Genomic DNA, 24139 nt, shown 5'->3' on the forward strand with positions numbered 1-24139 from the left:
TGGTGTTAATGCGGGGGGTCTAATTAATATAAATCTAATTCAGGTCTCAATCGTTGACAATGTCTGCTGTCGCTGTCGGTAATTTTGTTTTAATCATAGTTCATTAAATGGTTACCTGTTAGTTGCAAACTATTGTCAAAGACCATCTCCCATCCTACATTCAAGAATACAGAGTGGCAGAGTTTGGATTAAAAAGACTGAGAGACAAATCAATCATGTAATGTGCGTATAATGTAGATTTCTGCGCAAGCGCAACTAAACGTGAGATCAATGTTGCAATTCATGAGTTGTGGGGACAATTTTGCAAGATTAACATCACAAGAATGCCTCGATACTAAACATAATATGCATATTATTTCCCTAATGTTTCGTCCTATGATGGGTAAGGTATGCTCATCTGGACTGAAAGAAAGTATAATCAAGTACAAAATAGAATTGTTTCCACCCAGAAAGTCATGAATCTATATGTTTAATGGATACTTTACTAAAAACTTTATGTACCTGAAAAAAGATAAAATTTCAGTCAAAATTAGTACAAGACATTATTGGATATTGTTCAAAAAAAAACAATTTGATCGATCTTAATTGGATTAACCTCAAAATAATCGGTTTGTCGGTGTATTTTTTTTTCTCCAAAAATTGGGAATTTGAATTGATCAATTAAAAAACACTAACATCCAAAATCCAAAACACAAAACGTGGCATGCAGAGCTCCACCAAGAAGACAAAGAAACTATAACAACACATGAACTCATTAACATGAATAAGATAACTGTCAAACACACACTATTGATGGAGAGAAATGAAGGGGAAGTAGTGGTGGTGAATCCAAAGCCAAACAAAGGATTAGCATCAAAAGCTATTGACTGGATTGAGAGTTTGATAGTTAAGTACATGTATGATTCTTCTGTACCTCATCATTGGCTTTCTGGTAACTTTGCTCCCGTTCTCGACGAGACTCCTCCTTGTTCTCATCTCCCTGTCATTGGTCATCTTCCGGTCAGTACCTATGTTGTGTTCTCTTGTTTTATTTTTATTCTCATTCCCTTCCAATTACTAAATAAATATGTGACAGTTTTTCTAACTTTGTTACTGAACAATTGCTAATTACTATTTTAGTGCAGCTCCAGTGTTTTCCTACATAATTTAGAAGCACATAAGTGTATGCGTACTAACTGTGTAGTTTTACTTATTAAGCGAAGCTCAAACAAATTTACAAGATTTTGAGCAATATATATATCTCGTCGGTGATTAGTACTCGATCGGTGGATTTTTGTTTCATTTTGCGCATGTGATGGATATTATATGTTTCGCTAATGTTATACTAACTTAGTAGCCAGAAGGCCCAGAATGCTATTCATTAACTTAAATACTGCAATAGCTACGACTATTTTAGACTGGACTTGCTCTTAAAGCCAATTCTTGATTTGAAGGATGATTACGAAAATTCAAAACTCTGAAGTTATTACAATGTGGTTTTAATTTGTTCTTACTTTTTTTATTTAATTTTAAATAGTCAACGTAAAAAGTACAAGGGTAGCCTGCAGCCAGGACCTTCCCCATATACTTAAAAAAACTTTAATCTGATATTAATAATTTCGTTGCAGGAGTGTCTGAATGGTGAGTTTGTGAGGGTTGGTCCCAATCCAAAATTTTTCCCTGTGGCTGGTTATCACTGGTATGTCGATGCTCTTTGAAACAATCTCCTAACATAAACTTCTTGATTTACCCTTGTCATCATTGACAGTGATGCGCTTGTCTTGGATTTTTGTTCTTATTTTCGAAGTTGTTGCTTGGGTTTGACCAATAGAGTTTTTCCTTTAGCAACTCAGGATTGTTCTAATTTCATTTTATTTTTTTTAATTGTGCAGGTTTGATGGAGATGGGTGTGTTTCCTTTCTTTTCTAAATGGAAATAAATTATTTTTCCCCTCAAGTGCCAATGGCAAATTACTTCAGTGTTTGACTCCATGATCTATGCCTGACTCTAATCTTCTTCCTTCTGTATATGTGATTGTATAGGCACAAACTATGTAATTATCATTAGCTATTTTACCTCATAACATTACCCCTTCCAGATTCCCACTTGACCTCAACAAAATATAAGATAAGAAGACATATTGCTGTCACATTCCTAATGATATTTAAATTGAAAAAATTAATGAAATAATTTAATTTTTGTTGATGTGAAGCCCCTTCAAAAAATGATTAAAACATATTTCTATAGTTTCAAATAAAATTCTCAAATCCGGGTGTTTTCATTGTAACCTCCCCAAGAAAAAGGAAATATTGTGTTTATGTCACCTCGCTAGATGTGTTAGACATAATTAGTAGATTCGGTATGGTTTGGATTTGATAAAATTTGGTTTTATGTAAAAGTATTTTAATGACATCAGTTCTACGGCTGTTTATGGAGGGTTCTGGTGTCGAAAGATGATCTTTTGCAACTAATTTATTGCTATAAAAGATTCTGGTGTTTCAATATATAGAACTAGAAGTATATCTTACTTGTATGATGTGTTTCATTTACAACCAACACCCTTAGCGTCATCTTTAAAACTCTGAGTTTCTTGACTACATCTTATAAAGTTTAACATTTCTCTGGTAACTTCTATATGCTAAAGACTTGCCTTACTAAGCTATATGTATTAAGATTATAGACAGTGTTGGTTAAGCATTATTCTCAAGACTCCCTGTTTAACCATGCAGGCTTGGTTTAGATGCTTATCACACTATTATATTGTCTTTCCCACATTTACATGAGATATGTAATTTGTTGGTGACTAATCTTGTTCATAGGAAGACATGTAAGATTACTAAATACATGAGCCTCATGAATGTGTCATATTCATGTTAATTGACCTAAATGCTCGAGTCAAAACAGAATGTGTTACTTCAACTATCTTTTATAATCCCAGAAAGTAAAACAAGGACTCAGCAACAATACTATCAGAAATCCTTTTAAATTACAAAAATGACTTAAAAAGGGGGACACTTAAGGCTTTGTGTTTCTAAGATTATCTAATGATATTCAAAATAAATTTAGTATAACCAGTTTTTAATTGATTCAATAGATATGTTTACATATATCATAATAGACCTCGTTAGGAAAGTCTTTGAATTGCTAGCCTTGTAGTAAAATGTCATGTGGCTGTTGCAGCATGATTCATGGATTACGCATAAAAGATGGCAAAGCTACTTACGTCTCTCGCTATGTAAAAACATCTCGTATAAAGCAGGAAGAGACATTTGGAGGAGCTAAATTCATGAAGGTATACATCTTAAAACAGAAGACGGTAACTTTTACTTTTCTCCTCGCCTGTCGTTACAGTGGCTATAAAAATTTAAACATTATAGAGCAAAATGTTAAAATATTTATTGGGCTGAAGCACCATATTATTCTTCAAAAGTTTAATTATTATGATTATCTAGAGTTCTTCAATATTTTCATATGTATTTATACTCAGATTTAGTCCTGTGATGTCCATAAACATGCTATCCCTACACTAATTTCAGCTTGGAGATCTTAAGGGACTGTTTGGGCTACTTATGGTTAACATGCAAATGCTCAGAGCGAAATTGAAAGTATTGGATCTGTCGTATGGATTTGGAACAGGCAAGTCTTTCACAAAATCTGATCCAAAAGGGCCAAAATTTGAGGATCATACATAATTATAATGATTATTGGACAGAACTTTCCTAAACACTCTTCGCTCTGTCAAGCTGTTTGGGTAAACAAATAGAAGGAGCTTTAAATTACAATCTCGCTCACATTTTTGCAGCTAACACTGCTATGATTTATCATCATGGAAAACTTTTGGCTCTTTCAGAGGGTGACAAACCATGTAAGCGAATTTCCCGTTTATACATCATGTGCAGAATCACGTTAAGATTTTCTTTTCAATTTTTTTTCTGAGCCTTGATTTTTATAACTGAAAAATAGTGTATTCAATCCCTTTGGATTGGTATAGCAGGAAGAAATGATACTTCTTTTGTGAAATACACGTGCTGTCGCATTACGAAGTTCCATTCTCCTTCCATATATACTTCCCAAGTTTTCCAAACAAACAAGAAATCACCCCTAGCCCATTGAGAAAAAGAAGCATGTTCTAGTTCTTACCAGATTGTAGTTCAATACAAATTCCATTCAAGGAATCAAATAATGTATTAGATGTCCATAAGGTGGTTCACCTCTTCTTTTCATCTTCCGTTTGTATAGTATTGCACATGATGAATGCAAACATTAAGCATGGTGCTTTGCAGACCTAAATCTTACCACCTTTCTTCTGTCAACAGATGCCATTAAAGTTTTGGAAGACGGAGATTTACAAACCCTTGGTTTGCTGGATTATGACAAGCGGCTGACCCATTCATTCACTGCCCATCCAAAGGTCGACCCATATACTGGTAAAATTTACTGTCAATATTTTCACGACAGTTTTTGGGATTACTCGTTTAATAACAATAGTTTTTCATGCAGGTGAAATGTTTACCTTTGGCTATTCACAAACACCTCCCTATATAACATACAGATTTATTTCCAAGAACGGTTTCATGAATGATCCAGTGCCAATAACTTTATCAGACCCTATAATGATGCATGACTTTGCCATTACTGAAAATTATGCAATTATTATGGACCTACCCTTATACATCAAACCAATGGTAAGGAAATTTTCCGTATATATATTTGTATTTGTTGTGTGATAATTGTGAATATCAATCTGAAGATAATTATGTATATGACGTCATATTGTTCACCCAACAACAGGCTACAATTAGTAATAAGGCTGACTCAGCTTCGCTTCACTTTGAGGCTTTCTTGCTGATGATTTTAATATTTAGGAAATGGTGAAGGAAAAGAAGCTGATTGTCACATTCGATGCAACTAAAAAGGCCCGTTTTGGTGTCCTTCCACGGTATGCCAAGAATGAGATGCTGATTAAGTGGTTTGAGCTCCCAAATTGCTTTATATTTCACAACGGTGAGGCACCAAGTTCTTAATTCATCCCAAAGTAAATAAGTAGATATTGTTGCAAAAACTTAGAGAAAAAGAAGACACCTACATTTTGCAGAGAACTTGTACTGCTATTTTAACTTATTATTTTTTCTTCCTCTAAAACTCAAGGTAAATTAGCCATTATATAGGCTTTACAAACATATTAAAACTAACTATTACCAAAATTAACCACTACTAATTAATGGGTAAATTACATGTCCATAATTTACTCCATAACTCCACTACCCCACTACTAAACAATTCTAAAATAATATTTTTCTCTAATAATTAATCTATTGCTAAATATCTAATAATTAAATAAACAAATAATTAATAACTAAATTTAAGATTATTCCAACATTCACCCCATAATCTTAAATTTACGAAACACTTTCTCTTCGCCTCTAATGCACTTCTCACCGCCATCAATTTTGATGCACTTTCTCATCAAAAGCACTTTGGAGCACTTCTCTCCAAGAACACTTTGGAGCACTTTCTCTCCACAACTCTAAAATAAAATTTCTTTCATGGCCTCTTGTGCCATGATATCTTTATCATTATTTCCACCGCTCATGTTCCTCCTTCATTTTTATTCTTGCTTCTCTTTTCTTTTTCCACGTACCATTTCATCTTGATATTTCACTAAATATATATGGAGAAATTTTTAATGCCATTTGAAATCTCAGATAAATACTTAATATATATATATATATATATATAAATGTATGTATTTTTATAAGAGCCTCACAAGCCCTAGAACATATAGCTCTGATGCCAATGTTGAAAAAACTTAGAGGAAAAAGGAAGACACCTACATTTTGCAGAGAACTTGTACTGCTATTTTAACATATTATTTTTTCTTCCTCTAAAACTCAAGGTAAATTAGCCATTATATAGGCTTTACAAACATATTAAAACTAACTATTACCAAAATTAACCACTACTAATTAATGGGTAAATTACATGTCCATAATTTACTCCATAACTCCACTACTCCACTACTAGACAATTCTAAAATAATATTTTTCTCTAATAATTAATCTATTGCTAAATATCTAATAATTAAATAAACAAATAATTAATAACTAAATTTAAGATTATTCCAACAGATATCTTATAGAGGTCGCAGTCCATCACACACGTCATTTCTTTCTAATTCACACTCCAGAATATGTTTTTGCATGTTTTTATTTCACTTTACATAGATAGCATATTTACGCTCTGAAATGGCGGATAATGTTTGCCAAGTACTTGAGTCTACTTCACATAAGGTCACATTCTGTTAAACATACTGTATAAGAATTTGAGCTGGAGAAAATATTTCTTGTTCATGCCTGTTCGATAACAATTTTTTGATACTTGATAAAGCAAAGTAATCAGTGTACTTCATGGTTTTTACTCTGAAATATAAGCATGAAATCATTCATGTAGATATGCCATGCCTAGACACGAATACAAACTATTTTGACTTATATAGAGTTTTTCCATTCTGGAGAATGTAACTGTTAGTATTCGTTGCTTTATATTGGATTTTTGTTATCTTGAATTCTGTGACACTTTATTATCAGCCAATGCTTGGGAGGAGGGAGATGAAGTTGTTCTGATCACTTGCCGTCTTGAGAATCCAGACCTAGATATGATTAATGGAAGTAGAAAAGAAAAGCTCGAGAATTTCAACAATGAACTGTAGGGCTTGTCTACTTATGTATATTTGTAATACCACGATGCATTACTAGACTATCGGTTCCTGACTACAAAACAATTCTTAGGTTTGAGATGAGATTTAACATGAAGAGTGGCCAAGCTTCACAGAAGAAACTCTCAGCATCTGCTGTTGATTTTCCTCGGATAAATGAAAGTTACACTGGCAGGTCTGAAGCTACATTGTCTTTGTTCTATTTCATAAACAAACATAAAAATAGACGATTGTTGGGGATATGATTCTGGTTCTGAATAAAAACTTAGGTCATGTATGCATCCCACTCAATTATATTTGATTTTATAACATGTTGGGGATGCCTATTTGTTTCAAGCTCTGTCTAAAATCTGAAAATAGTGCAAGTCCTTTATGTCTATATTATTTTCAATATTAGTCACTTCTAAAAGTATTATAAAGTAGCTGATTATTATCTTGATCAATTTAGGAGACAACGGTATGTGTATGGAACTATATTGGATGGCATTGCAAAGATCACTGGTATCGTCAAATTTGATTTGCAAATGAACCCGGAAATGGGAAAAAGAAAGCTTGAAGTTGGAGGAAACGTCCAAGGTATCTTTGACCTTGGAGTTGGAAGATTTGGTTCAGAGGCCATCTTTGTCCCTCGTCAGCCTGGCGTTACTTCAGAAGAAGATGATGGTTACTTGATTCATTTTGTACATGATGAGAACACTGGGTAATTGTCTTTACCTCTTGTCAAAATTGAAGATATATCTTTTAGTCTTTTCTCCTTTCAAACTGCAGTACGGCCTTTAAATGTTAGGTAGTACTCATTTCTTGTACAAATTGTTCAACCACTAAATTCAGACATTAGAACATTACCCCGTCAGCCAACATAGGTTTCTTTAATTACCGGTAAATAGAAGAAAGTCTCATGTATCATTTATCTGCATCAGAAGGAAAATTTAGGAAGCCATGTGCTTGCTTCGATTACCAGTCCCTGTGGCTTTATTGAAAGTGTATTACTTAGCTTCTACTTCACTAAATTATTCTACACAATGCGCATGTTTTGTGAGACCATGCCAAGTAGGTGTGCGCGCACAATAGGATTGATTTCTGAAGAGTTGGGAGCTTTGAGGATTAGTGTCCACTTTGGATGTTTCGTTAGCTAATCGATAAATTTAATCTTCTGTAATAAGATGATATCATGATATCATAATTTTGTGGGAAGCGGTTCAAGATAAAAATTGCGTGCTCCCAGTGTCCAACTTAACTAACAGTTGATTCGCATGTGAATTGTGAACATCACAATTATTCGATCCATGTTTAATATAATTTGTGATTCCAATATGGAAAGTCGGAATAACTTTTAAACAGCATTGTTGTCCCTTATGATCTTTTCATTTTTCATTAGGAACTCAGTAGGGGCTGGATAGCCTTGGCATAAAATTTTAAATATACGAGGGAGGTGAAAACAAGCTATACTCTGATTTTGGGTTCTAGCAATTAGAGCACTTTTGCCACCTACTGCACACTCATTGATTCTCACACCTTATTATTCTTATCTAATTAATGTTTAAAAGAATTTCTCACAACACTTGTCTAATTTTCCACAGTTCTCATATGCTTTTCTTTTGCTACTAGTGCAGAAAATCAGCGGTAAATGTTATTGATGCAAAAACAATGTCACCGGATCCCATTGCAGTTGTTGAATTACCTTCCAGAGTTCCATACGGATTTCATGCATTCTTTATGACCGAGGTCAGTATTTTTGTTAGGTTTCTCCATTGGACGGATTTATTAACGGATTATAAAACATGCATGAATACTTATATCATGTTCTCACAATCCAAGTGAAGTCATTAAATATTAATTATGTCTGCTACATACTTGCATGAGTTCTATATCTAGCTTTTGCAAGACCAAATACTTTTTCCAATTTTAAAAAATTAGTCTATATTCAATCATTACAAAAGTTATAAATTGAAGTGACTCGTCATGCCTTTCATCATTCATATACATCTGGAACCTTATCATAAAAATTTGCAACCCTCATGTCTTTGCCCATCTTCTCAATTTGGTTTTCTACCTCCTTGATTTTCTTTACAGGTTTAATTTCATTTGCTTTTCCAAGTGAGAAAAATAATATTATACTAAATTCATCCGGTTCGCATGAAAGGAGTCCAGGATTGCATAAGCAATGCACGTTGCAGACTCTGATGTTAATATGACTATTGTCTCCAGTATCTAAAGATCTGATCTTATTAGTATAAACTATTACCCCCAATTTACTTTTAGATGCAATAATATACACAATTTGTTAATTTATCACATATTTTTTTAATCAATAGTGTCTGTGAAACTGCCTGTAGAAACTTATGTGTGTGTGTGTGTATGATCAATTACAGAATTTAAAATATGGGCCACACATAACTTCACTGAGACTCCAACCTCTTTTAGAAAGAAAAGAGGGATATCATCTATATATTATATTGTCATCCCAACCATATAATAACTGACTTGTTACTAATGCTATATCCATGTGTGTTAACTTATAACAAAAATAAATAGGTATAAGAGCAAAAATAAAATAAAATGGTGAATGAGCGTGCTTGAGGAGCATCCTAGATGCTTCAGTGTCAATGACTAGGTGTAGTATGCTGCCATGTTAAAACATGAATTAATCTTTGATTTCATTTGATACAACTACAAGAAAGCTGCTACCAGTAGAAATACTTTTCGATAAAAATGTGATTTGTTGCTCGTGTATGCTAATCAGGAACAACTTCAAGAACAAGCTAAACTGTAGAATCATGGACCTGAGAGTTGCAGAACCACATTCCTGATGAGGCCTTTGTGACTTAAATTCTTCTAGTCTCAATGTGTTGTGTGAAATGTCTCTGTTCTTATAACAATGTATGATAAATTAAAGTATGTGAAATGTCTCTGTGCATATAGCAACCTCAAATTCTGCACCAACTTTGTTCCTTCAAAAGCTCCCCTCATCCGCAGAAATTGCTTACTTTCTTAATGGCGGTGATTATGGGATAATTTGTGGTTACATAACCTGTATAGGCAACCAGTTTGTATTGCATTTCAGTGTTCTTGTTTAATCTAGTCTATAGTGAAGGCAAGACAGTTTTTGTTTCCAAACCAACTTTTGCTTACAGGCAAGGAATGAAAAAAAAAGATAAAGAAACCAACTGAAGAATCAAAATGCAGAACATACTCAACAGCCAATTATATTATATATATAACTAATGTAAAAAAGTTAGTGTGTTTTAATAGGATATTAATCATTTAAAAAATATTACTATTAAGTGCATTGGTGAATAGATAAAAGTTAAATAAAATTAACATGATTTGTTGGTCAAGAAATGTGAGAGGTGCAATCATTACTTTTTAATTTATTTGTGGGAGAAAGATTGCTTCATTTTCTGCTTAAAAAATGAAATAAATTATAGGCATAATGTCCAGTTTGTCCAAATCCACTCCAGAACCAAAAGAGGAGGCAATTTGTGATAAATAAGCATTGAGCTTGTTAAAGATATCTTCAAAATAACATGGACCTCAGAAAATAGACATATAAGATAATATTTTAAATACCACAACCCCATGTAGATACTTTTTCCAAAACAAACTCAAAAAACAAAAAGATTCAGCTAGAGATTCACATCAAATTTCCACCTCATTTATATCACCATTAATTTATCTTCATTTTTTCCTTTTCATTTTTTTTCAAGAAAAAACACTAAATCACTTCTCCCTGACAGAGTGTGCATTTAAGTTGATCAAGATTGCATAATAACAATATTAGATTAAGGAGAAGATGGTTGCAGCTATATCTACAAATGGATGGTACAAGAATTCAATGACAATGAACTTGAGCAACTTTTTCTTGGTTTCCTGGTATGACTCCAGATTATCAGCAAGAATGTTGTGTTCTTCAACTACAGCAGCAGCATTTGTTTGTACAAGAAACAAACAGAAGCAGAGATATAAGAAGCTTAATATTGTTACTAATGAGTTGGGAGGGCAGTATGAGGAAACTTTTAATGATGTTAAGCGAGTAAGAAAATTTGTTACCTACACTCCTCTTTTTAGTTCTTTCACTATGCATATTCTAAAATGTGATCTTGTCCGATTAACGATCGCATAAGAATGTATGTCTGTCAAAATTTAAAAGATTTAGTACATAAATTTTGAAGTTGTCTGTATTCGATAATTAGAACATTGATGGATTTTGTTGAGTAGCTTGTTCTTGACAATACAGAAAATTTTATTTTCATGTTATTAACATAGGTGTCAAATTTCAGTCCAGTGATCTGCTTGTTTAAGTAGCATTTAGGTAGATTATTATTTTAACTATGTAGTTAAGTAGTTGAGTTTATTAGATTATCCGAAGACTAACTGTAGCCTCTAGACTTTAAGGTGTTTACTGAACTGAACTGAAGCTAATGTAATTGCAGATAACACTGAACTGCTTTACATATAAAGCTGCAAGGACTGTTCTTCACCAACTTTACGAGATGAACCCCACTGAGTATATGTGGCTCTACAAGTAAGGCAACCTTAATTACTTCTCATGTATGTTTTTTTCCAAAAATACTGTTAATTCATTTTGATAAAGATCAAGAGAGAAATAGTTGGGTTAATATGTATTTGGAAATGGCACTGTCACTAATTTGTGCTTTGGATTAAGGAATCTGTGTAATAAAAACATTTCTTTTGTGTATCTTTGACACCTGTTTTGGCAGCTTTGTTGCTGCAAATGATCCACGGGATGGAAAGAAGTTTCTTCGGGTTCTTGGGAAGGTAATAATGTCTTGAAAGAGTCCTAATCTCAGAGTTTCCTCCGAGTCCATATGTTCTACTCCTTAGATGAGCCTTTGGAGTACCAACTAGAGGATTTCAGTTGATGCTATTGTTACTAGAAACTAGAAAGATGACTACTAAAGTGGAATACGAGTTGCAAACTCAAACAATAGCAATTTAAGACCATACTCAAAAATAAAGAGTGAAGCTCTTGTTAGGTGCTATTAGCTCTCTCTCAACCGCAAAAGCTAGACCTCACAATCCCCCCATGTAGGATAATCCAACAGCTCTTGCAAAGAATCCAAATTCAAAGAATTCTAGCTCTTCATAATTACTTAATTACATCTTTATCTGTTCATAAGTAGGTCAGAAAATTAAACAATTGTGGTGCTATATATCTCTCCAGGAAAAACAAGATCTTGCTGAGAGAGTGATGATAACACGTCTTCACCTATATGCTAAATGGATAAAGGTATGCGCATCATAATAGTTCAGTACATTTTTGTGCCTGCTCATTTTTCCTCAGCTGATCACTTCTTCTCAAGAAAAATGTGTTACCCAATTTTCATGACAAGCAGAAATTGTTCCAGCTAATTTTCCTCTGCGTTTTTCAATGTACATGCTAATATTATCATTAGTTTCATACTGCACCAGTGCATCACGATGTGGTTTCATATGTTTTGAATTGATCACCGAAGACTTGTATGAAATGATAGTGTTGTTGTTTTTATATATTGATGTAGGTGTGTGACCATGAAGAAATCTACAAAGAAATTTCGAATGAAAACTTGACATTATTGAGAGAACGGCTCCTGGAAACCATTGCTTGGCCATCTGATGACACAAATGCAGGGAAATCAGACTGAAGAATTCAGGCATTTTCTTCTGTTACCATTCTCTTAGTTGTCAACTTCCACAGCCAAGTCCTTGAAGTAATTAGTGATCCTTTTCCTCTTTTTCCATAATATTTACGAAAATGTTATTAGTATATTGAGGATTATTGATAGCTACACAACCAAATCACCATCTACACGTGGTTGTTTATTAAGGATGATCATTTTGTTTTATGTAGACATGATAATTGAAAATGATCTGCCGCTCTATTTGGATTAACTGCTGCTGTTTTTCAATATCACATTTGTGCCCACAACATCGACTAAATTTAAAAATGATCTGCTCATTAGGTCATTACCAAGAGATTTATTTTGAAACTTTGTTTTAATTAATACAATGTCATTATATGTTCATGCCAAATAATTATCATTATGTATAGTTGAGACCTGAGGATTAGTTCAGCATCAACTTATACAAGAAACAAATGAATTCCCCTCTGCAGATGGGGCACGGGATTTGCCTTTTAAAAAAACCAACTTAAATTTATTTTATAATACAAGAACTATTTTTTTTATTAACTTCATGTAATATATAGATGAAAGATAGTACAACATAATTTAAAAAAAAAAAAAAACTTGACAGACCCAAAAGGGAATTCAATGAAATGGAGATATCATACTGTATTCTTTTCTAATAATTTGCAGCACACACACTAAGCAGACAAGAGCTAATGCCATATATAGTTTACAGATGATATACATTACCTTAATGCAAATCATACATCTTGTGGGAGTTCTACGAGCAGGCTCATGATATTCCGATATGGTTTGCCAATGTGATAGCACTGTCACAAAGATGAAATGAATGTCGTTATAAGGTTTGCCATCTCGGTATCATATGCTGCACCTTCCATTTGAAAGTGACTTGCCCCTTCAATCAGATGGGTTTCTACACGACCTGCTGCAGATTTCAGTTTATTCTCCAACTGTTTCACGCTAGTAAATCCATCCTTAGTTCCCATGACAAATAGTTTTGGTTTTGGAGACTGTAGTATGGCCTTGTGATGTCTACCGAAAAGAATAGAAGCAGTCAGGCCAAAGGGATAACCCAAGCTAACATAACCGACGACTTCCTCTACCTGGTCAACTGCGGATCCAGCAATCGGAGCACCTGTTTCAACACATGTGCTGACTGTTAAATTATGTTTTTAACACTGAGAACAGATTCTCAAGATTCATATTCTGCAGGGTGAGAGAAACCACTTATTTGAACAACCAGTTAGGATCTCAAATGAGCGCTGCATCAGTGACATAGATCGATACGGATGATATGGACAGTCAGTTTTACTTAATACAATCAATGCATATATATTAACAAATTCTTGATAGTAGAGATACCCAGGTTCCCAGTACATTCTTAAATTGTCTCAGTTCAATTGACTGGGTTTTATGAAGAAAGGCATGGAGGTATGAAGGATGTATGAATTTACATTCAGGCACACAGAAATCCCAACTGGTCTGTAATCTTCTCATCCATGTATGAATTTCCCCGGTCTCACAGTCTTGGTTCTCCACTTACGGGATTCATGTAAACTTATCTGTTCTTTCTTCTAGATCTTGTGTATATAGAAATAGCTGGTGAACTACTAAACATACCACCCCAAGTTATAATTTACATATTGTTACAGAATCTATTATTTGGACTTGTTTAGACAGGGTAATGCAAAATTGAGAAAACGTGCCTTAAACCTTGAACATGAAAGAACGGCTGACTACTTTGCTTTTCCTACACATTCACCGAAAAAGGATACAACATAATAAATTTTTGATCTACTACATTGTAGTACTAAAGGGAAACTACATTGTGGTAATTGCAATTACCAATCTTGATGATTCGTAACTTCACGTAAAAAAGTTTAAGTAGCAAACACAAATTAGTATCACTAACACAAAGCAGATATTCACTAATCAATCAAAAACAAAAAATAACTAACTTATTGTGATAAGATTAGAATACAGTTATTACCTAAAAAGAGTATGTAAACAGTGAGAGGGGAGTGAAAGTACCAGCAGAGGATCCCACAAGGAGTATACGAGGAAGGGAGAGAGTAGTGGAGAGCCATTTGCAGGCAGAAACGACATCGTTGACTTCAGAGAAGCCGGTAAGAGAAGGCCTTCCGGTGGATTTTCCAACACCTCGCATGTCGAAAATGAGTGCTGGGAAACCGTGATCAGATAAATTACGAGCAATACCCCTCATGAGAGCTTGACAGCCACCCAAAACAGAGTAGGGATGAACAAGAACTACTCCTATAGTATCATTCATCTTCTCGGGTTTAAAAACAGAACAATCAAGTTTAATTCCATTAGCGCACTCAATTGTGCATCTCTGTCGCGTCGTCATTTCCAATAAATCCCCAACTACAATTCTTTGTTACTCTTTAACCATTCTTATATATAGACAAAACGAAACCCAAAATCAGTCACTCCCCGGAACTGTATACGAAAATGTAATCAGATCCTGCAGTTTCGGCACAAGCATACAAATAAACACTACAAATACTAACAAAAAATACTCCCTCGGGGCGGAAAATAGGCACAGATTTTAAGGCTTCCGTACAACATGGTTCCCTAAATAATTTTAAATATTTTTTTTAAAATAAAAATATAATGTTTAAACTTTTATACAGAAAAAGAAATTCTAAAAATAAATTACAGAACTATATTTTATAGTAGCTTAAAGGACAAATATGTAAAGAATACAATGAGACGGAGAGAGTACATAATTAAACCTCTAAAACATTAAATCACCGCGTGATGATTACATTAACAAATTTGAATTGACAAGAGATTATTATTATCTGCAACTAACAACAGATAATGGAATTTGAAACAGAAACACAACAACAGTTGACTATAAACATACTTGATCTCGACTAAGGTTAATAATACACATTAAAAAATATAAATTTTAAAAAAGCTAGAGATAAAAATGATGATACCTGGAGCGAGAATAAAGAGGGAGGGAGGCTTGAATGGCGCCGATAGATGGGAAGCCTTTAGTTTACTCCTGCTATTTGGGGGTCTGGTAATAGCTACCGATGTAATTCGATTTTTTAACAATTTTTTGAGTTTTTCGAGCTTATCTATTTTTAACGAGTTTATCGAGTTTTCGAGCCTATTATGATTATAATCGAGTTTTCGACTTTTGATATCGATTTCACGAAATTTATTTGATTATATTATCTTAATATTAAATTCAACCTAAAAGACCATTTCGCTAAAAATGATTTTAGAATAATAGACTTAATGTTTTCAAAATTCTATATTTCCGGTCAATTAAACAATATTCTAATATCATTTATTGATACAATTTTATTGATGCATATTATCTTTTTTACGAACTAAACATCCTAAATAATATATGATAATAATAGCAAATAATAAATTATAATTTTTTATCGTGAACAAATTTGATTTTTGCTTATTTAAAATTGGCACCATGAACCTAGATCATTAATAGTTTTATAAATTACAGACACATGTATAATTTATTGGTAAGTGCAATTATGGGTTACGATTTATAAATTATATTTATAGAAGCAACCAAACTTAACTGAGTGATTGATGCATTGACGAGTCAAAAGGTTAGCCAAAGTAATAATTGAATCATCTAGGTCTGTGACCCGTTTTTGTCCAATATATCTTAACCCTTGATCTTACACTTCAAGCTGCATTTCTTAGTCTTTTCATTTTAATGATAAAACGGTTTGTTAACTGATAATCTTGAATATTCAAGTTAATTGCATTCTGTAATTGATGCTGTTATCTAGATCTACATTACTGTATATAAATGTCTCATATCGTCATGTAGAATGACTTACGGATATCTCCACTTCTCTACAAGTGTTATGCAGTTCTCTATATACAATTATGACTTGTCAATATCTCCAGTTCTCTATATACAGTTTGACTTGTCGATATCTCCAGTTCTCTATATGCAGTTTAACTTGTCGATATCTCCAGTTCTCTACATACGGTTTTGACTTGTCGACATCTCGACTTCTCTACATATATTTTTGACTTGTCGATATCTCCACTTATACATCTATTTTTGACTTGTCGATATCTGCACTTCTCTATATAGCCTTGGACTTCTCTACAGGTGGAGTAACATCTTTACAAGTATAATGACTTCGTAGAGTGACTTTTCTATAAGCTTATCTAACTTCTCGATAGACTTCTCGATATCACTTGATATGTTACTTCTTGACACTTGACTTAGAATATTTTTTAATCTACAACATTATTCTTCACCAAGAAGTTCATCTTCATTCCGAGACATGATCAGGCTTGATCTTCTTCCAGAAATTTATTCTTAGCTTATTGGCTGTTTACTGAAAAATACTCCAGTCTAGTCTACTTAACAATTTTATAGACTCAAGAAATATCATTACAGAATACATAAAATTACAAGTCAACTAAATCTCATGATTGTCAATGTGACTTAGTCTTGTTATTTAAAGGCATGTCTTGCACAACAATCTCCCCCAATTTGTGAAAAGATTACTTGTCACAAATTCATGCCTGAAAAAAAGACTAATCCCAAGCTAAAATTTGAAAGACAAACAGAAATACAAAGATACAGACTTTTATACATGGATGTCCCTTAACAGTTACGAAGAGATATGATTTTACAGACTTAGCTAAAGTCTTCATAATCAGGTTTAGACCTAATCAAGTCCTTGAGTCTAACAAGACACTCTAGTTCTTCAATGATCTCAGTACATCTGAGTGCTTTCACAAGTTTTAGCCATTCATTTACTGAGTAACTGTCAAGATATTTGACTCTGAACCTTGAAAATCTATAAGTCTTGATATTTAGAAATACACCATCTTTACAAATTATACTCAAACCTTTAGCCTTCAGCTCAATTAATCTTTTCTCAAATCTTTTTAATTCCATATCCTTTTTAATAGCATTTTCTTCCATCTCAGCCTTCTCCCTTGCTTTTTTTTTCATCTCTTTCTCTCAATCTTCTAGATAGCTCAACCTTTCTCATTCTTGTGGAAGCATCCTTATCAATCATCAGACTAATCACTCTTTTAAGTTCTACAGTTGAGTAATTTTCAATTAGTTATTTGTTGAGTAAGTATGTGCCATCTTTGAAGTAAATTTTCACCTCTCCTAGAGTTTCCACAAAGACTTTGACTATTTCTTTAGCTAGTTGATTGTTGTAGTCGTCTTCTGAGATTTCTTCTAAAATTGGTACAAAATTTTCTTGATTAAAGCAGTTCCATAGTGCAACCATATCAACCTTTGTTTTCTTTGACTTTCTTCAAGTAGACTTGAGGTGTGTTTTGGATGGTGGTTTGAATGATGGAGGTTTAGTAAGTTTCTTCAAGGAGATTTAGTTGGATAAAATAGGTATTTTAAGTAGAGAGTTGGCTATGAGTTTGTAAAGGTATTTAGACTTAGAGTTTTGAAAGGTTTGAGCTTTTGGTTGGTTAGGAATAGGTTTGAGGATTGCAGAGTTGTAGACCTTTGTTGTGTATGTGCTTTCTTGTTGTCCTTCCCATCTTTTCCACTCTTTTTCTTCTTATCTTCATTTTTCCCTTTCTTCTCATCTTTTTTACTACCACTGCTTTTGTTAGACTGGCTTCGATTTGAGTCAAAAGATTTGTGTTTATTTTTCTTTTGCTCATCATCATCCTTGTCATCCTCTTTTTCATTTATTACAGTTTTAGGCAGCATATCATCAGCATTTCTAAGATATCTCCCAAAAATGGTGATCATCTCAAGATCCTCACAGGTCTTGTTATTCTTAGTCTTCAGTTCAGACTCAATCACCATCATAGTCTTCTTGTTCTTCATGACACAATGCTTTGAGATTAGAAAGTGTCTGCATTTATTGGTAGTTAACAAGTGTAGCCCACACCCTTTCGAGGTTTAAGATACGCTTCAGGAAAAGCTCCTTCTTGGCCTGCTTTGAGTTTCCTTAGCAATTGAGTGTCCTCCTGGATCATCATTTTGACTTTATTGATGAAGATGTCCAGTTTTAGGGCTCTCCTAGATTTAAGAAATGCTAGTGAGACCTGCATTCATCTGTCAACTCCATAGTCCTTGATGTTGACCACCACTCTCTTTTCCCTTAGCATGTCCATGGTGACTAGAACCACTCTCAAAAAAATTATATTGTTATCAGCAACCCTTTTGTACGTGTGATGGTTTTGATTCACAGCAAGGGCCCTCTAAAAGTCACTGAACTCCTTGTCATAGCAAGGGCTCTCACCTGCCATCTTGAGTCTCTCCTCCATACTAATATCTTCTTGATTTGATTTTAGTTTGGACTCCATCTCCTCCTTAGGCTTGGTAGCAGGCAAATTACGGTTTTCGGAGATCTGTGCCATGAAATTTTTTTATGTTTCTTGAAGATGGACTTTAAGTGCACCTATGATAGCTCCCAATAACACACATGTCTATATTTGGAAATAGTTTTGGAGTCTATCAGGGATTTGATGTCATTCAATTGGCTGTGGACTAAAGCTGTGAGCTGACTGACTTGAGAGATCAAGGAAGCATTGGATGTTTGAAGTTCAACCACATGGTTTTTAAGACCTTTAATTTCTGTAGATGAGGAAGTGGAAGGTGCCCTGGTAGAATTTGTAGTTCTGAAGGTGTCCAACACTAGTCTTCTAATTTTTTCCATCATTAAAGTTGAAGGCTCATATCTAGCATTATGGAGTTGATCCAATTTGTTCTTGGTGTCATTATTGTTGGAGATTTGAGTTTGGATGACATTTTACAAGGTCAGAAATGACTCCTTCAGGTTCTTGATGCTTGTCTCTACTCCAGTGAGACTCAAAATAGCCATCTTCTCAGAAAACTTGTTAAACTTATTTTTTATTTCTATCTGTGAAGGAACAAGCTCGTCAATTTTTTTCCCTACCAATTCCTTGATCCCCCGATGATGATCATCCAGATTCTTTTCCAGTGCTTTACCAATAAAATGGAAAGCTTTTAGCTGAGCTTTGTAGACCTCTGTTAATGCATCATACACCTCCTAAGGAGTAAGCACCTTGACATTGCTATCTAGAATGGTGACATACTCATCCTTGAATCTGACCAATACTTCCTCCATATCAATACTGAAGTTCTTGGATAGCCAGACATTAACATTTCCATCTTGTTCAGCTTCCTCCACTATCTTGGCATGTTGATCTTCAACATCTTCCTTTTATGAGAATATAATGGCCTGATAGTCTTTATTTGACATATCTGTGATGGGAAACTATTGAGGATACTGGCAAGACCGTCAAGTTGATCTACAAGTAAATCATTAACAGTGATAGGTTGAGCTTGAGTGCCTTGAAGCCATTGTGTTAAGAGGTGAGAGGGTTGTTGTGTAGAGGTAGATGGTTGATTTGTGTTTATGGTTGAGGTGAAAGGTTGTTCAGTGTCTAAGGTTGAGGTGGATGGGAAGGTTTTTAGTGTATTACCTGTGACTGGAGTCACAGTTGAACTCACAGTTAAAATTGTGATTTTGACAGTGTGTTGTTCATCTTGTGAGTGAACCTCCATTTACATTGAAGGGTATTTGACCAGGTTCTGTCATGTACCATTACCTCAAACCCTTGTTCTTCTTGCAAAGAACTGGCACCAGAATGTGGTTGGGTACTTGCCTCCCCAATGAGTGGATCATTGGCAGTTGGAATCCTAGCTTCAATTATGAGTGCAATTTTAGCTAGGGTTTTGAGGGGAGTTATTCCTTTAAGAGGAACTTCCAATTAAATTGGAGAGGATTTGAGTAGCTCCCCCTCAAGAATACTACCCTTAAACCTTAAAGCTTGTAAAGGCTATGGTAGACATGAATGTGCATTGGTTTGCACAGGGTCTTCAGTAAAAATTGATGAAACCCATGTGTTTATGATGGTGTCATTAAGGTCCAACTCAGCACTTGGTATCTCTCCATCTAAAATTGGTTTATGAGTTGTAAGCATATTTTCATGAACTGTGTCACTTGATATTGGCAGGACTAGTGAAGTGAATTCAAGTCCTTCATTGTATTAGTAAGAAATTTATGAGATGAGATGAGTGAGTTCGATGTTGAGTATTGGAAACCCCCTGAATAGATGATGGAGTTTCAAAAGATGTGCTCTCAATATTGTGTGTGCCAACCTATTGACTTCTTTCACCTTCTTGAGTGTGCTTAAGAAGGGGTGCAGACTCTGAACAAGATGCACTTGTGATGGTGCTTTGTTCAATAGTGACATATTATTGAGAAGATGCCACTAGAGTCTGTTCTATGTCCCTATTTACAACTGCACCTTGTTGAGAAGATGTAGAGGTGGTCAATTGAGTGCGCAGCTCTATTTTCTTTCTTCTTGGTTTCTTTACCAGGTGACTCACATCCCCACCTTGAGAACTAATCACAGCTAGGTTCATTTGCTTTCTTTTTTTTTTACTGAATCTACCCTTTTGAGAGGATGAAACAGTTTGTTTACTACTATCTAGGGGTTGTGAATAAATGGATACAATTTTGGTAGGCTCCTGTGGGTATGCCTATATTTGTACTTCTACGAGTCCATGAGCCATAATTGTACGAGCAATTGCACTACTCCTCATATCATGCATGAGGTAAGGGTAAGTCCTAAATTCTCTAACATAAAGTTAGTGACATTTAGGCTCACCTTTACCTGGTTCTTTGTATCCAGTGATCCAAATAGAATTTTAGATACTGACTTACGAATGCCTATTTTACTAGCATCAATTCTTGGTGTTTGATGAATATTATTGACATTATAATTTAAGCAGACATGATGAATCTTGGAAAGAAAATTTTCTTACCCTTACTTACCAAAGGCATTGTTAGCCTTGTGCTCAGTTCTCTAAGAATTAGGCTTCTAACATCAAGGTGTTTGTCATAGGCCATTGAGTACACCAATTTATGGACCACACTTGATGTATTATTATTGTCTGTCTTTCTGCATGTGAAGACCCTGATTATTGGGTCAAACATAAAGAATCACTCCCTTCTCAGGTGCTTCTTGTTCAACCTGGCCAAGTCAATTTTCTCACTGTAGTTGATGACGTCCATGAATTCAGCCAATTCCTGAGAGGTAGGAGCTTCAACTATGTTCTTTGTGAAGATGCCTAATGCTTTGTTAATATCATTTACATTGAACTCCACAGCCACACATTTGATTGTGTAAAGCACCATCATGGAAACTGCTTGGTTATTATCTATATTGGTGTGAAGAACTGCACTGTTCCAGAATTCATTCAATACATCCAAGTACAAGGTTGGATTTGCAGTAAGAGCACCTACTAGATAGGAATCAGACACAAACTTCACTAAGCACTTGAAATTATCAGGTGCCTGTGCTGGGTCTACAAAGGTTAGATTGTTAGGTCACACACACTGTAGAAGGGGGTTGAATACAGTATTTACTACAATCAAATCGAATATAAGAACTCAAGCAACATAACACAGATTTTATTCAACACAGTAAACTCTGTTACAAAGAACTGTTCTCTCTTAGTGATGAACAAATTATCACGAGAGCTGCTAGGGTTACAATGGATAATAATCTCGATTAAGATAACACTTATAGTGTAAACCCTATGTCTGTGTTTATATACTACACAGTTACAAGATAATCTTCTAATTGATATCGAATATAATTCTGCTTCCTAATATATATCAATCAGTTATCTTCTCTTCCAAGTATTCTATTCTTCATAGAATTCTTCTCCATGCATATCTCTTCTTTCCTTCAGTCAGCCGCCTTCCTTATCTGAAAGCCTCCTTAAGTCCTGATATTATCTCATGATAACTTAAGTTCTGATAACTTAAGTTCTGATATCTTAAGTTCTGACTTCAGTATAAGTACTGATTTCCAGTTAAGTCCTGATTTGTCCTGTTAAGTAAGATCTGAAAACTAAACATAAATCATATTAGACATGACATCACAAATATATCTAACAATCTCCCCCAACTTGTAAATTAGCATAATATACAAGTTTAACAGATATTTGATGATGTCAAAAATATTAAGTACAAATGCATGAGAATTTGACTAGAAAATGTAGTAATGATTTTAGCAGTATTAGGCTTCATTTCAACAATTTCTCTACTGTGAGATCTGTACTTAGGACATTATGGGCTGTCAGACTTTACAGAGTAAAGCTTCTTCTGTCTTTGAATATTTGATTTTAGATAACCTGTAGCACCATCTGTTGATCTGTTTTTCACTTGAAATAGAAATAGAACATGTTCTAGTTCTTCAAAATACTTCAATGTAATAGCATTTTCCCTGATCTGGAATACCCTCCCATCTATAATAAAATATAACATGATATCTTCTTTCAAAACAGAATGGTAAACCATTTGTACAGATTCAAGTTGATTCAATCTCTCAGGAGTTGCTCCTACTCCTGGTTCACTCAAGGAAGTTGGATCATTGGTAGTGTTGTGTACTCTCCTTTCTTTAGAACTACCCAATCCTGATTTGTCTCTTGCTTCCTTTCCTGTAACAACTCTTGCTTCAAAACCACTTGGTGTAGTCTTCAAAGGTTGAGTCTGTTGAGCTTTTGTGAATCCTGGTAGTAGAATCTTTGAAGGTTTAACATGAGCAATGTCAGAGGTTTCCTTTTCTTTATCTTCTGATATCAAGCCAACTTGAGCTATGTCAGAGGTTGCTTGGTTCACTATAATATCAGAATTTACTAAGTCCTGATCTTGAACAACATGAGCTCTGTCAGAGGTTGTTTGAATATCCTTTTTCTTCAAAATCAGACTAGCATCTTCATCAGATATTTCTTCATCCATGACTGGCATATATACCTTTACAGGTTCACCAATTTTTTCTTTGCCCTTGGACCTTGGATCTACATCCACTTGTGATTTGGCTTTAGTTGCCTCAGAATTTGTCCTCTCCTTAATCACAATACCCTTAGGTTTTAGAAGTTTCTTTTCAACAACAGAAGCTTTAGACTTGAAGTTGACATTTTCTGCTTTAAGTCTGGCTTCTTCTTCCTTTAGAATTTCAAAGTCCATTCCTGGATTTTCTCTGAGAAATAAACTCTTTGAAATTTCTTCATTCAGATGTCTAGTAGAACTTATCCTTTTACCAGTATCAGAACTTATTCTTCTCCCAGTATCATAACTTGTTCTTTGACTTGTAGTTCCAGCTTTGCTTGATGAAAAACCTTTACCTTGACCATGACTTCTACCCATTCCAGAGTTTCCCTGGTCATCATTTCCATCATCCTTACCCTTCAGTACTTGACTAGATTTGCATTTGGACTTAATCACTTTCTCCCCCTTTTTGGCATCAGCAGGTAGAAGACGAGAGACAAGCAATTCCACTGAGGATTGGATCTCATTGAGTTGAGTTTGCTTAAAAGCTTGATTCTTTAGAATTTCAAAAATCTGATCTTGTTGCTTCTCCTGAGTCTTTTCACCATACCCAATTCGGTCAAAGGCTGGCTTGAAAAATCTGTTCTTTTCCAATTTTATATTCATATCTTACTAGATCAGAGATTCTTGAATTTTATTCACCTTGTCATGAGTTATTGAGTGTTGGCCTTGAAGGTGCCTAGTACTCATTACAGTAACTCTCAGTTGTGCCTTGAAATCATCATTTATCAGCATTTCATCAGCCTTAGCAAGGTGCTCAGCAAGAATTTTTTCAGTAGGAACAAAACTAACTGAGTTCCATTCCTTAGTCCACCCCTTTCCTCTAGGACTTTCACTCCAAGGTACTGGTGCATCCTCTCTAACAAACTTCTTGATTAAATCAGCTTTGCATGGAGCTTGTTGAGGTGCAT

General features: G+C 34.5%; 3 protein-coding genes across 6 annotated transcripts; 2 read left to right on the forward strand and 1 right to left on the reverse strand.

Annotated features, from left to right (window-relative positions):
- The first annotated feature begins 689 nt into the window (after positions 1-689).
- Positions 690-9775, forward strand: LOC141670749 (carotenoid 9,10(9',10')-cleavage dioxygenase 1-like). 3 transcript variants are annotated; one of them, XM_074476736.1, is made up of 14 exons: positions 690-999; positions 1608-1678; positions 1872-1886; positions 3160-3271; positions 3516-3615; positions 3782-3844; positions 4296-4406; positions 4480-4664; positions 4845-4983; positions 6567-6684; positions 6768-6869; positions 7143-7394; positions 8308-8419; positions 8768-9372. In XM_074476736.1, exons 1-14 carry the CDS (start codon positions 760-762, stop codon positions 8771-8773), a joined length of 1626 nt encoding a protein of 541 aa, XP_074332837.1. In that variant the 5' UTR covers positions 690-759; the 3' UTR covers positions 8774-9372. The 3 variants fall into 3 exon arrangements, with proteins under 3 accessions (XP_074332837.1, XP_074332838.1, XP_074332836.1); XM_074476735.1 differs by lacking the exon at positions 8768-9372 and adding an exon at positions 9438-9775 and having other exon boundaries at positions 693-999; XM_074476737.1 differs by lacking the exons at positions 3782-3844; positions 8768-9372 and adding an exon at positions 9438-9775 and having other exon boundaries at positions 692-999.
- Positions 9776-10280: 505 nt separating this feature from the next.
- Positions 10281-12586, forward strand: LOC141670750 (chaperonin-like RbcX protein 2, chloroplastic). The gene is made up of 5 exons (XM_074476738.1): positions 10281-10727; positions 11128-11219; positions 11416-11473; positions 11880-11945; positions 12217-12586. Exons 1-5 carry the CDS (start codon positions 10488-10490, stop codon positions 12337-12339), a joined length of 579 nt encoding a protein of 192 aa, XP_074332839.1. The 5' UTR covers positions 10281-10487; the 3' UTR covers positions 12340-12586.
- Positions 12587-12959: 373 nt separating this feature from the next.
- On the reverse strand, positions 12960-15462 carry LOC141672982 (uncharacterized). 2 transcript variants are annotated; one of them, XM_074479691.1, is made up of 3 exons: positions 15309-15462; positions 14374-14827; positions 12960-13477 (listed from the first exon to the last, which is right to left on the reverse strand). In XM_074479691.1, exons 2-3 carry the CDS (start codon positions 14708-14710, stop codon positions 13155-13157), a joined length of 660 nt encoding a protein of 219 aa, XP_074335792.1. In that variant the 5' UTR covers positions 14711-14827; positions 15309-15462; the 3' UTR covers positions 12960-13154. The 2 variants fall into 2 exon arrangements, with proteins under 2 accessions (XP_074335792.1, XP_074335793.1); XM_074479692.1 differs by having other exon boundaries at positions 14374-14802; positions 15309-15461.
- Positions 15463-24139: the final 8677 nt, after the last annotated feature.

Source organism: Apium graveolens, chromosome 7 (assembly GCF_009905375.1).
Source record: "Apium graveolens cultivar Ventura chromosome 7, ASM990537v1, whole genome shotgun sequence".
NCBI lineage: Eukaryota > Viridiplantae > Streptophyta > Magnoliopsida > Apiales > Apiaceae > Apium > Apium graveolens.